This window comes from Tachysurus vachellii, chromosome 21 (assembly GCF_030014155.1).
Source record: "Tachysurus vachellii isolate PV-2020 chromosome 21, HZAU_Pvac_v1, whole genome shotgun sequence".
NCBI lineage: Eukaryota > Metazoa > Chordata > Actinopteri > Siluriformes > Bagridae > Tachysurus > Tachysurus vachellii.
Window position 1 is genome coordinate 15,950,936 of NC_083480.1, and position 14,845 is coordinate 15,965,780.

Here is a 14,845-nt window from a genome sequence, read left to right on the forward strand (position 1 = left end):
ACAGGAAGTTCAAGTCTCTTGATGATTCGACTGTGAATTTGACTGTGGATTCATGTGAAACTATCTTGTTGCCCAGTATGGGGCAGGTTTGCATTTCTCATTAATCATTAATTTGCCATCAGTTTTAATGGTCATTTATATTGAGCAGCATGAATGTGTACAGAGACTCAAAATACATACATACAATGTATTTTTATATTACTTCAGAAATAAAGGAAAAACTGCCAACAAATGCACAATTCATTAGTCTCGAACATCAGAAAGTGTTTTAGTGCGATGACATTTCCCTTTTAGAAAGTTGCACACACATGTTTTTGACTTAATTTGGTTTGAACTCATTTAAACCTGTTCAGGTTCTTAAGTGGCTCTTTGTCAAGGGGTTTTGGTTCTAGGAAGAACCTTTAACATCCATGGAAAAAACCTTCTTTAGACAGCAATGATGTTCTTTATGACAATAAGTAAAAAGGTTCTCTTTGTAGTGTAAGGTTCTTCTGGGGAAGCAGACATGGTTCTTTTATGGTACAGTATCAATGCGGAAATCCCCTTTTTTTTTGGTTTTTCTGTCGTCTTTGTGTTGTAGGAGAATTGAACAGGGTGTGAATCATGACAACAGACAGAAATGTAGCTCTAGTTTTAACCCTGATGATGAAATCCTCTGAACAGCTTCACAAAATTGTCCCAGTTCTGGTTAAATGTGTCAGCGTGCCTTAATTTAGAGATTAAACCTCGCAGAACGACCTACTAACCCGTCCGTCTGTTGAATAACATCAACGTAGAGTTTGAGTTTGAGAGTTTGACAATATCTCAGCCATCTCGCACATACTATATTAACACATACAGTATTAACACTGGTCGGTCGGCGCTGTTTCTGTGACTGTTTCTGTGACTGTTTACTATTTATTGTCTTTTGTGTACTGCATTTTTTGTACTTTTTGTATTGTCTTGTAACTTGTGTCTGCACTGTCATTGTCCTGCACTGTCTTGTCCTGCACTGTCTGGTCCTGCACTGTCTTTAGTCCTGCACTGTCTTTTGTCCTGCACTGTCTTGTCTGTCTTGTTTGTCTTGTCCTGCACTGTTTGCACCAGGTTGCACAGTTGCACTTTATGTGGCTAAGACTACTTACAAGTCTTTAGCCCTGTCTTTGTTTCTATGTAGCACCTTGATCCTGGAGAAACGTTGTCTCATTTCACTATGTACTGCAACAGCTATATATGGTTGAAATGACAATAAAAGCTTCTTGACTTGACTTGACTTGACTCTTGAGTAGACGAGTGTACAGACGAGTATACAGACGAGTATACAGACGAGTGTACAGACGAGTGTACAGACGAGTGTACGGACGAGTGTACGGACGAGTGTACAGACGAGTGTACAGACGAGTGTACAGACGAGTGTACGGACGAGTGTACGGACGAGTGTACAGACGAGTATACAGACGAGTGTACAGACGAGTGTACAGACGAGTGTACGGACGAGTATACAGACGAGTGTACGGACGAGTGTACGGACGAGTATACGGACGAGTGTACGGACGAGTGTACGGACGAGTGTACGGACGCGTATACGGACGAGTGTACGGACGAGTGTACGGACGAGTATACAGACGAGTATACGGACGAGTGTACAGACGAGTGTACGGACGAGTATACAGACGAGTGTACAGACGAGTGTACGGACGAGTATACAGACGAGTGTACAGACGAGTGTACAGACGAGTGTACGGACGAGTATACGGACGAGTGTACGGACGAGTATACAGACGAGTGTACAGACGAGTGTACAGACGAGTATACAGACGAGTGTACAGACGAGTGTACAGACGAGTGTACAGACGAGCGCGTTTGCTGATTAGATGACTGTAGGGTTCATTTCTTCATTTCTTATTTTCACTTCCTTTTCATATGGACAGTGTAGAGATGAAAAAAAAAAGACAAGAAAGCCCAAAGAATAAGGAAAATAAATGAACTAAAATGACCGTCCTGGTAGAGAGGATAAACATGCAGAGATGAAGAGAGCAGAAAGAATTTGATTTGATTTTGGTATTTTTTAATTTGTTATTACAGGCTTCCAGAAAAAAAGCTGTCCTATAATATCAGTATTTTGACGATTTATTAACAGTTGTATGCAAAAGTTTAGGAACCCCTGATAATTTCCATGATTTTCATTTATAAATATTTGGGTGTTTGGATCAGAAATTTTTTAATTTTGATCTATCAAATAACTGAAGGACACTAAAGTAATATACAAAATACATTCATCCAGAATCCAGACACTCATTACAGGCCATAGGAAGCGTCTAGAGGCTGTTATTTCTGCTAAAGGATGCTCTACTAAATATTGATGTGATTTTTCTGTTGGGGTGCCCAAATTTATGCACCTGTCTAATTTTGTTTTGATGCATAATGCGCATTTTCTGTTAATCCAATAAACCTCATTTCACTACTGAAATATTACTTTATTGTCCTTCAGATATTTGATAGATCAAAATGAAAAAAATTCTGATCCAAACACCCAAATATTTATAAATGAAAATCATGGAAATTGTCAGGGGTTCCTAAACTTTTGCATACGACTGTATATATTTTTTTATATATAGATAGTAGTTTGGGAGGTTGGTGAGGGGGAAAATTGTAAAATCAAGATATTTTTCTGCAATAAAAAATATTTGAAATAAATTGCGATTTGAATTTAAATGTAGAAGGGAAGTCTCGTACTACGGAAGTCCTAAGACGCCATGTGTCATAAAATCATTTCTTTCTTGTTTTATCGTGATCACCGCAAAAGTGCAGTAAGTCAGGATCGTGGATGATCATGTTTTTATTTGATACTTTTATACAGCAAAAATGTCTAGATTCGTGATAAATAGTGAACAATTCTGTGGCTCCAAGCATTACATCATACACAGCGTGATGTGAAGGTCACAGTACAAACAAAGCGTATAGTTGGGGCTTTTCATGGTTTCCAAGTGTTGCTGTAACTAATGCAACTACATTTAATTTCAGGATGAATAAATTATCACATCATATCATATCATATCATATACAACTATTGTTTACTGCACAAGCTGTAAAAACCTCACTCACTCACTCTCTCACTCACTCACTCACTCTCTCACTCACTCACTCACTCTCTCATTCATCTTCTACCACTTATCCGAACTACCTCGGGTCACGGGGAGCCTGTGCTTATCTCAGGCGTCATCGGGCATCAAGGCAGGATACACCCTGGACGGAGTGCCAACCCATCGCAGGGCACACACACACACTCTCATTCACTCACGCACTCACACACTATGGACAATTTTCCAGAGATGCCAATCAACCTACCATGCATGTCTTTGGACCGGGGAAGGAAACCGGAGTACCCGGAGGAAACCCCCGAGGCACGGGGAGAAAATGCAAACTCCACACACACAAGGTGGAGGCGGGAATTGAACCCCCAACCCTGGAGGTGTGAGGCGAACGTGCTAACCACTAAGCCACTAAGAAGTGTGTGGTTTGAATGGCTCTCTTGGCAGATTCTAATCTCATGCAGACTCAGAGAAATATAAAACCAAGCAGAAAAGTGAGTATTTTTTGTATTTTTTCTATATTTGTATTCAAATTCAAATGTTATTTGTCACATACACACCATATGTCATGCGGTGAGATTTAATAGAATTTAAAAATGCATGTAGGAAAGAGAGAAAAAAATAAAAACCATATTAAATGAATATATGAATAAAGATCTGCAGCACAACAGTAGGACTTGCAGATGTTGCAGATGTTGTGCGATTGTGTGATTTTCATACGATATATGTAATAAGTCCAAGTTGTGTGTGTTGTCTTGTTTGAAGAGAAACAATTGCACATTTGACATCACACAAGTCCTTTATCATGATCTTGGTTCTAAGCCCCACTTTAACCCTGGATAGAGGAAGATTTCACACATGTAATTTAGAAACGGGGTTAGCGTGGCTTTTTCCTTGAGGTCATGAAACCCTGATCTGTAGCAGAATTATCATTGCTTTTATAGTGTTAACTCCATAATGTGGTGCTGAAGATGTACAGCAGAGATGGGGGACTCGAGTCATATGACTTGACTCGAGTCGGATGTAAGTCGCATTTTTGAGACTTGAGACTTGCTTGACAAATATTAAAAAAGACTCGACTTGACTTTGACTTGACATTCATGACTTGAGACTTGACTCGGACTTGAGTTAAATGACTCAGAGACGAGGGACTCGACTTGACTCGAGTCAGACTTGAGACTTGCTTGACAAATATTAAAAAAGACTCGACTTGACTTTGACTTGACATTCATGACTTGAGACTTGACTCGGACTTGAGTTAAATGGCTCAGAGACGAGGGACTCGACTTGACTCGAGTCAGACTTAAGTCGCAAATTTGAGACTTGAAACTTGCTTGACAAATATTAAAAAAAAGACTTAACTTTACTTTGACTTGACATTCATGACTTGCACATTTGTGACTTACTCCCACCTCTGGTGTACAGTGTAAAATGACGCATTGTTAGAGTGTTCCAGCTAGTTGCTTAGCAACAGACAACCATATCATGTGCTTTGTGCCATATTGTGTAAACAGTATTTGCAGCTTTTTAAAAATATATATATGTCAAATAGTGACAGAAAATACCTCAAAAGGAGCAAAGAGGAATTAGCTTTATTTGTAAAGTTATGGTTCGAAAAGTCTGTTCAGGACAAAATGAACAAATGCGAGACAAGACGTGTGAGACGAGACGTGTGAGACAAGACGTCATTTAAAGCAGTCACACACTGTATTTATCCAATCCCGGTTGTTGACGGTGCAGATTGTGCGGTGTGAAACCACAAACACAACCCAGCATTCTGTTTAGCTGAAGTTTGTATTATCTTGGGGGAACTAGTTTACATGTAGACTATTGTAAAGGCTGAGACAGAGAAATGTGGATTACAGGGTGAATAATCTGGTCTGTAATCTGAAATCAAAAATGTATGTGAAATAACAAACCTCTTCCTTTTCCATTGTGAGTTTGACATCTATCGTGTGTGTTATATGTAGCTGAATATTAACAATATTAATTCAAACACGGTCGAGCGATCTGAGGTGTCGGACTGTAAATTCTGTAGCACAGCTTGGTTACAGCCTCTTAAATTAATTTTGTTCGTTATTTACGACGGCGTTATTAATGTCATCCTGAGTCAACAAAATCTAGATTCTTTTATTACTGCGACGGCTTAAAGGCAGTGGCCCCTCAAACACAAGGATTGGCCCCAGTCAGGCGAAATGTCCTAGCACTGCTTCGGTTCTCAGCACTCACTTTATTTCATGACAGAGGTTAGATTTTAACTTTCACTTCTAACATCAGCATCAGTGATCAATTCTTATATGTTTTGCCTATAAGAAAAAAAAAACAAAAAAACAAAAACAAACAACCAAAAAAAAAAAAAAAAAAAAAAACAGCCTCCATTTTGTCCTCTTCATCATTACAGTCTCCGGATCCGATGCATCCTATCCGGTGTCTCCACGCGCTCAGGGTCCTCCTTCTCTCCTCCGCGCTTGGTTACCATGGTGATGACGTCACCTTGCACCACGAATTTCGGCCCAGTAGAGAGGAAGAGCTCGACAAACAGGGCGTGGACTTGCTGAGAAGAGACGCAATAACGGTCTCCTTCTTTCCTGCGTTATCACTTCGCTCGCCTCTTCTTCTTCTTCTTCTTCTTCTTCTCCTCCTCTTCCTCACTCCTGTCAGCTGCAAAGATGCGCGAAATCGTGCACCTGCAAGCCGGACAGTGCGGCAACCAGATCGGAGCAAAGGTAAATAAAAACAGGTTAGATGTAAAAATAAAAAACCTCGCATGCAGAACACGGAGTTGTGTGATGGAATCATCTCGAAGTTCTTCTCTTTGGTGGGGGGTGGGGGTGGGGGGGGGAGACTAGTGAAGGATGCTTTCACGTTCATTTCGGATATTTTGCAGTGATTTCAGCTTGTGCAATGGATTTGATAGACAAAACGTGCATATGTGAAACAAATGTGATGATTGCAATCGTTTTGCATGAGTGAAACTGCTGTGTTTGTGTGTTGTGAAGGAGAATGTGGGCGGCGGAGACCCCTGGAGACGCTGTCGCCTTTTTCCGACATTGAACAAATGTGATCTTTACATTGTTTTTATTCATTCTTATTCAATACAACAATGTTGTTAACAATATATTTGGACAGGAGAGCGTCATGTTATATATATATATATATATATATATATATATATATATATATATATATATATATAATCCATATTATAAGTCTACAGCTGAACAGAGACAGTTTTTGATTTCAACTCCAAACAACCGATTTATTTATTTATTTATTTATTTATTTATATGTTGATTTTTATTTATTTGTTTTTTTTCAAACTCATCACCATCGCAAACTGGTCTATGCATTTAATTTTGTTTATTTATTTACTTTTTATTTTTTCTCACGTTTTCTCAATTAGATTGAAGCTCTGCAACTGGCTGCATAATGAGATCTAGGAGATGACGTCATTAATACATAGCAATGACCCTAGCCCATATATCTACACCTACATCACATATATACATATATATATACCTACACACACACACACACACACACACAAAAGCACACACTTTTTATATTATATATATAATAATATATATAAAATAAAAGTCCCATCTGTATTTGATCTACATCCCATTTATTTATTTACTTAGAAACTGAAAATAACATTCACAACACTCAGATTGTTTTTGTAATACAGAATAAACAGATGACGTAACAGAGTTTTTTTTCTCTGCAGTTGGATGACATCAGTAATACAAATCAGTGAGGCTTTAGATAAATGACACAATACTTAACAACCCCTTGTGTTAATTACGTCTTTGTTCTTTTTGTACCATCCGGAGTTCATGTGAATTCTAGCCTGAGACATCCCCCTTCTCTCTCTCTCTCTCTCTCTCTCTCTCTCTCTCTCTCTCTCTCTCTCTCTCTCTCTCTCTCTCTCTCTCTCTCTCTCTCTCTCTCTCTCTCTCTCTCTCTCTCTCTCTCTCTCTCTCTCTCTCTCTCTCTCTCTCTCTCTCTCTCTCTCTCTCTCTCTCTCTCTCTCTCTCTCTCTCTCTCTCGTCTCCCTCTCTCTCTCTCTCTCTCTCTCTCTCTCTCTCTCTCTCTCTCTCTCTCTCTCTCTCACTTTCTCTCTCTCCCTTTATCCTCTGGTCTCCACCCATTTCTCTTTCTGTCTCTCCTCCACATTTTTCCTCTCTCAGTTCTGGGAGGTGATCAGCGATGAACACGGCATCGACCCGACTGGGACGTACCACGGAGACAGCGACCTGCAGCTGGACAGGATCAGTGTCTATTACAATGAGGCTTCAGGTACTGTGATATAACGAGCAGCGACTTTAAACACTACACAAGCGATTCTCATCGGCAGTGTCGAGATGTCACAAAAGTTTCTTTTAATAGCAGACACATAAGAAGAAGAATTAGGAGGACGCGTTTCTACATAGATCCAAATCGAATATATACAAAATTGTAATATTTCAGTAAGAATCTCTGTAATGGATGTGATTTGTTTGCGTTTGCAATTTTTTACACACTACCACGTCTCCCTGTGTTCAGGTGGGAAGTACGTTCCCCGTGCCATCCTTGTGGATCTGGAACCCGGAACCATGGACTCGGTCCGCTCCGGCCCTTTCGGACAGATCTTCAGACCTGACAACTTTGTATTTGGTGAGAAGACGAAGAAAGATGACATTCTTTTCTTTTTGAAAAAAAAAATAATGTCCATTAATGTTAAATAATATTTTTACACTACTTACTGCTCTGTGTGTATTACATAACCCTCTAAAAAATAACCCTCTAAACAGTGACATTATCTTTTAAAATGGTCTATATTATGTTTCTAAAATCCAGTGCTAACGATTTGTTTGTTTGTTTGTTTATGTTTGTTTGTTTATGTGCACAAAATAGTATATAATAGAAAAATAATGAAAAAAAACACCTATGAGCTATTTTAATGAAAAGTTTGCTTGTTTAAAAAAAATAATTAATCAAAAAAGCAAAAATGATTAATATTAACCGTAAGCATGTCATCAATAATACACTCCTTTAGTTTTAAGATTAAACTGGGTTTAGATTGAATACCTACTTTATATATTCCAAATTTACGTCTATATAGATAAACAGATAGATAATCTCTAATAAACATTTATTCAGCGAGCTAAAGAAAATGTACTTATTTTCATTGTTAGGACAAAGTGGTGCTGGAAACAACTGGGCAAAGGGCCACTACACTGAGGGGGCGGAGCTTGTCGACTCTGTGCTAGATGTGGTGCGTAAGGAGGCGGAGAGTTGCGACTGCCTGCAAGGGTTCCAGCTCACTCACTCTCTGGGAGGCGGAACGGGCTCCGGCATGGGCACGCTGCTCATTAGCAAAATCCGCGAGGAGTATCCCGACCGCATTATGAACACATTCAGCGTGGTGCCATCGCCCAAAGTGTCCGACACTGTGGTGGAGCCCTACAACGCCACACTGTCTGTGCACCAGCTTGTAGAGAACACCGACGAGACCTACTGCATCGACAACGAGGCACTTTACGACATCTGCTTCCGCACGCTGAAATTAACCACGCCCACTTACGGAGACCTGAACCACCTGGTCTCGGCCACCATGAGCGGTGTCACGACCTGTCTGCGTTTCCCCGGGCAGCTGAACGCAGACTTGCGCAAGCTGGCGGTCAACATGGTGCCCTTCCCACGTCTTCACTTCTTCATGCCCGGGTTCGCGCCTCTCACCAGCAGGGGGAGTCAGCAGTACCGCTCTCTGTCCGTGCCCGAGCTGACTCAGCAGATGTTCGACGCCAAGAACATGATGGCAGCCTGCGACCCGCGCCACGGCCGCTACCTCACCGTGGCCGCCGTCTTCAGAGGTCGCATGTCCATGAAGGAAGTCGACGAGCAGATGCTCAACGTGCAGAACAAAAACAGCAGCTACTTCGTCGAGTGGATACCCAACAACGTCAAGACGGCCGTGTGTGACATCCCGCCACGTGGCCTCAAAATGTCCGCCACGTTCATCGGCAACAGCACGGCAATCCAGGAGCTGTTCAAGCGCATTTCCGAGCAGTTCACTGCTATGTTCAGGCGCAAGGCTTTCCTGCACTGGTACACCGGAGAAGGCATGGACGAGATGGAGTTCACCGAGGCCGAGAGCAACATGAACGACCTGGTCTCTGAGTACCAGCAGTACCAGGACGCCACCGCCGAGGAGGGCGAATTCGAAGAGGAGGGCGAAGAGGAGGTTGCTTAAATCTAAGCCACACCCGGCCAACGATACATCCATCAAAATTTCCCCGTCTCCATGCACACTGATGGTCCTTACAGCTGTGGCGTTTCCAGTGAATTGTGTAACATTTTCTTTTGTTTTTAATTGTCTTTGTGTTTTTGTACATTGTGAGTTCACTGCTTTATCTCCGCTTTCACAAGTAAAGATGTTATATCAATTGTGAAGCCTTCAGATGTGTGATTAACTTAACTTCTGTCTAGATCTGAATAAAGGCTAATTCTTCATCCAACAGCCTTGTTTTGTTTGATTTCTGTTCTTTAATTCTTTAATCATCATCTGAACAGGTTTAGAACTCAACGTACACATCATTAACATGACCCAGACACCAGTAAGACACCAATGGTGTACAGGTATATGCAGATGAAATCAGCTCCTGTTTTTGTCGTGTTCATGTTGATCATTAGATGTCTTCGTCGTGTCTCACTCCGCAGCGATGGTTCATATGAAGCTTATATGAAAAAAGACACTCAGCACTTAGTTAGTAGTGTATGATCAGTATTTCAGTTTTCAGTAGAATATTGGGGTGATATATTCATTGAAAGGTTCCAAAAAAAAAAACATTTCAAACAAATGCTTTTAAGGTAAAAGTTGATATCAAACCTATTTCTGCTCCCTGAGATGCTCCAAGTGTCCCTCATCAGCAGCAAAATGTAAATAATGTCCTTTCTACAACAGTTTGTAGTCATGTGGAATTGTGTAACCAAGAGCTCCTGAGGAACTAACAAGACGGTCATTTTCTGAGTTCATTACAGACTTAGCACTAATTCTTTTATTGCCGAAGTCTTCGAATGTTCACCGATGAAGAGCCGAGCACAAACCTGACTGATTTTAACTGATTAAAGATGGCGTGATCGTCTCCAAGTGGTTCCATCCACAGCAAACTGCACCACCAAGAGAAGAGTCTCCAACCAGGGGTAGGGCGGGAGGATGGATCTGGTAGGTTTGGTAAGAAGAAACGGACCCCCTGGGAACTCAAAACACGTCTCACACTGAAATCCAACAGAGTTCTAAGTCTTTTATATCAGACTCACAGACAGAAATTCAGTCATTTCTTTATACTAAATGAAGATGTCAGATAAGCCAGCAGAATGGAAAGTCAGTGTACTGATCAAAAGGTCTAATTATGTCCCCAAAATGAGTTTGCATCCCTTCGAGCTGCACACCGAATCAGTTCGTATCCGGCCGATGACACGGTCATCTGCTGCAATGAGAATAATCTCTCAGTCAAAGTGACACTAGCTACAGTATTCGTGAGGGTCTGAGAGCTCATGTATGTCCAAGAGGTCATAGATAGCTTTCCTGTGTGTCTTAAATTGCTCTCTGCTGCTTCAAGAAATAAGAATACACCAGAACTAAGAGTACGCCATTTTTAATCACAATTCAGTGATGTATTCAGAGCTTAAAAGTGACCAGACTTTAGCAAGAATATAATATATTCAAGCTCACAAACATTCAGGGTAATGATTTGGTAATCTGAGAGAGGGCACATATAAGCACCTAGCGGGTACATACTGTATGAGCACCTATTGGGCTCTTCGTCTCATTTTCCTGAATTTAGAGGAGCCTATTGGGCACTTCATCCTGCTTTCTTAACTGAACAGACCCCTATGAGGCACTGTATCATGTTTCCTGACAAATCAGAGCAGCCTATTAGGCATAATACAGTATATTCTCTACTGAGAGTGAACCCTAGGGGGCAGTTCATCGTGTTTACTATGCACATACTAGCACCTTAAACTGCACCTCATCACATTTTCTGCACTTTATAGAGCACTTGCTTATGTTTTCTCTCACACAATGGCTCCCTAGATGGCAAATCATCATGTTTTTATACCCCAGAGGCCATGATGTCACCTTTTTTCCATGTGCAGACTTTAGGGCAAGTCATCACATTTTTCTTTACTCTGCAGCCTGTACCACGTTATTGTGTTTTTTTTTTTGTAGCACTCTAGTGGAACATTCACTGTTTTTAACCAGTGAAAAACTGGTAAATGCATACGATTAGCTCTGAAACGTGAGAATGTCGTTTGGAAACAACGAGTCATTTAGGAGTCAATGAGTCATTTGGGAGTTGTTTGGAAGACGACTCTTAGAGGTGAAACTGAATGAAATACAAATTGAAATTGAAATTTATTTGTATAGCTCTTTAAACAATTAACATTGTCTCAAAGCAGCTTTACGGAACATAAACAAGGATGTGATGGAATGGTGTTTGCAGATATCAGATATTTTTTGTTAATCTACGTAGCAACTGTGCTAAATAAGAACCTGGGATCGTTTTGGCTAATTTCTATGTTTGCTCAGGTTTTCAGCCGTAGCAGCTTTTAGTGCCTGTCTATAGCTGGACATACCGTCCTCGTAGGCAGTTCTAAAAACTTCTAGTGTACGTTTTAGCCCCTTTCGCTCGAGGTTACAGGTTGCTCTCTTGAAGGTGTGAATATGACTATTATACCACGGTGCAGGTGATTTGTCTGTAACCTTCTTTAATCAGATGGGGGCAACAGTGTCTAATGTGCTAGTGAAGATAGCGGCTATGCTGTTAGTCATTACATCTAGATCGTTTGTGTCTAAGGGTACAGTAAGAAGTTGAGACAGATCATTCAGGTTATTTGTGATTCTGACTTTAGTGGTCAGAATGATGGCTCTACCGAGTCGATAACGTGGTGAGACACGGTTAGTCTGTTCTACAGGTAGTGTGAGATGTAATGGTCTGTGATATCATCACTTTGAGGTACGATATCTATATCAGTGGCATTTACATCACTATTCCGTCTGATATCATTAAATCTAGAGTATGATTAAGTGACGTGACAAACGGCTAAGTACGGTGACCCATACTCAGAATTTGTTCTCTGCATTTAACCCATCCAAAGTGCACACACACAGCAGTGAACACACACACACACCGTGAACACACACACCGTGAACACACACCCGGAGCAGTGGGCAGCCATTTATGCTGCGGCGCTCGGGGAGCAGTTGGGGGAGTTTGGTGCCTTGCTTAAGGGCACCTCAGTCGTGGCCGGCCCAAGACTCGAACCCACAACCTTAGGGTTAGGAGTCAAACTCTCTAACAGTTAGGCCACGACTTGCCGACTTGCTGATTTTTTTGGGGTCAAGTGACCAGGTCAGACTTCTTCAGGAGTAGTGTGAACACTCAAATCTAACCCAGATCTGATTTTTTCAAATCAGATTCAGACCACTTCCATATGTGGTCCTGAATCAGACCCAAATCTGATTTTTTCCAATGTGGCCTCAGTGTGAAAACCGAGGCGGATTCGATGCGACTTTTACGTCAATCTACATCGACATTCGTCACAATTATACGTGTACGCACACAAACGTGACTACGCCTACAAAATGGATCAAATAATCAAAAGTTGCCCTCGACATCCGAAAATTTTCAAAACACTGCGTCTCTGTGCTGCCGTTACACAAACATTTAGAAAGAAAAGCGACAATGTTTACTTCCTCCATAACCTCGCCAACTTTAGCGCAACGGTGTGCTGCGTGTGACGTCATTGTTATTGTTCGTTTGTGCATGCGGGTCAGTTCGAAACAGCAAACAGTTCACACTGGTATCTGATATAGGCCACATTTTAAAAGGTAATGTGAACAGCCAAACAAAAAAATCAGATCTGAGCAAAATATCCGAATTGAACATTAAGACTTGCAGTGTGAACGCGGCTTAAAAATAGCGGCGACACCAACTCCAAGACCAGTCTGACGAGGCTCATGCTTATAGATATATCCTGATGGGGTAGACTCATTTAAACCGATGTAATCATTTGGTTTAAGCCGAGTTTCAGTAAGACAGACTGCAGTAAGGCTATTTTTTGAGATGATTTCATTTACAATAAGTGCTTTGGGTGCAAGAGATCTAATGTTCAGAAGCCCAAAATCTAGGAACTGTTTTTGTTTGTTTCTTTTGCATTTTTCTTGTCAAATTATGGTAAGATTATTTAGATTATTAACTTTTCACGCATTTAATTTTCATTCTCACTACTCAGGGAACAGACCCAGTTTTTATAGGATGAGCTATGTGAGTATTTGTATCAAATTTGACTCGATGATTTGACTGAGTAAACGACTATGAACACATCATTTACATCCAGTTAAAGCAAAATTCAAATCTTTCTGCTGTGACGTTTATAAGTTGCTCTTCCCCGTTTATTCGTCACCAACCTTTTCAAACCCTTTTTTTTTTTTTTTTTGCTCGACGCATGGCATCACTCCCATCCTCGTTCTTTCATCACACGGGGACTTGATATCTATCCCTTAGCTGTATCCAAATGTTACCTGTGTCTAAATGTCCTCTGTCCCAATTCTTTTCTGCACTGAGCCACTACGTACAACAATGCTCACATTCATCAGCATCTGGAACACTGAAGCCTGTGACAGTCCTGAGCTGCGTGACTTCGCTCTTTATAACCAAGCTCAAGAATGTCTGTGGAACAGAAACAGAGAGATTCAGAATCACGGAATTCCCACCGGCTGCTTTTATTTATTTATTTGTTTGTTTGTTTGTTTGTTTGTTTGTTTATTTTATTTTGTAAAAAATGTATTATTTACCACAACGTTGGTCCAGAAATCGACTTGTGACGCTTTAGGTTACATTCATTAGATTTCAGCAACACTACACTGCCAGTAAAAAAATAATTAATAAACTAATAAACTTACCTAATACATATTAAACCGGTTTAATATTTCATCAAACTTTAAAAACGTTATGCTTTATCGATGCTAAACGTAACCGTATAACTAACGCGATAAAGCACACGAGGTGTGCTGCTAAAGAAAAATAATCCAAGACAGGACAGCATTCTATTCTGAAGGCTGACGTGACGTGACATACGGCTAAGTACGGTGACCCATACTCAGAATTTGTTCTCTGCATTTAACCCATCCAACGTGCACACACACAGCAGTGAACACACACACACACACACACACACCGTGAACACATACCCAGAGCAGTGGGCAGCCATTTATGCTGCGGCGCCCGGGGAGCAGTTGAGGGGTTCGGTGCCTTGCTCAAGGGCACCTCAGTCGTGGCCGGCCCAAGACTCGAACCCACAACCTTAGGGTTAAGGGGGTTCGAGTCTCTGGCCGGCCACAAAGGCTGAAGGCTGATGTGAAGCAACACTTGTGATTTCACATTTATTAAATTATATATTTATAATGTATTACGTTATACATTTATACTGCCATCTACACTCACCATCCACTTTATTAGGAACATCTGTACACCAGAACATTTACGCGGTTGTCGAATCAGCCAATCACGTACAGTAGCAGCATAAACTCATGCAGATACAGGTCAAGAGCATCGGTTCGTGTTCTCATCGGGTTTGAGTTTTTCAGAAATCTTCCACACACGACAAACACTAGAGTTTAAATCGTATGCGCTGAGCATCTGCAGGTTATAACACCATGTTGATGAGAGAGATCGGAGGACAATGACCAGACTGATTAGCCTAAACTGCATGACAGGGAGTCTATA

The 14,845-nt window shown here is 41.0% G+C and overlaps 1 protein-coding gene across 1 annotated transcript; it reads left to right on the top strand.

The window, feature by feature from the left end:
* The first annotated feature begins 5,600 nt into the window (after positions 1–5,600).
* Positions 5,601–9,445, top strand: tubb4bl (tubulin, beta 4B class IVb-like). Its single transcript, XM_060897441.1, has 4 exons — positions 5,601–5,797; positions 7,262–7,370; positions 7,617–7,727; positions 8,249–9,445. Exons 1-4 carry the CDS (start codon positions 5,741–5,743, stop codon positions 9,304–9,306), a joined length of 1,335 nt encoding a protein of 444 aa, XP_060753424.1. The 5' UTR covers positions 5,601–5,740; the 3' UTR covers positions 9,307–9,445.
* The last annotated feature ends 5,400 nt before the right edge of the window (positions 9,446–14,845 follow it).

Coding starts and splice junctions, on each gene's coding strand:
- tubb4bl (XM_060897441.1), top strand. CDS start 5,741: ATGCGCGAAATCGTGCACCTGCAAGCCGGACAGTGCGGCAACCAGATC. Junction 5,798..7,261: donor GCAACCAGATCGGAGCAAAG/GTAAATAAAAAC, acceptor TTCCTCTCTCAG/TTCTGGGAGGTGATCAGCGA. Junction 7,728..8,248: donor ACCTGACAACTTTGTATTTG/GTGAGAAGACGA, acceptor TTTCATTGTTAG/GACAAAGTGGTGCTGGAAAC.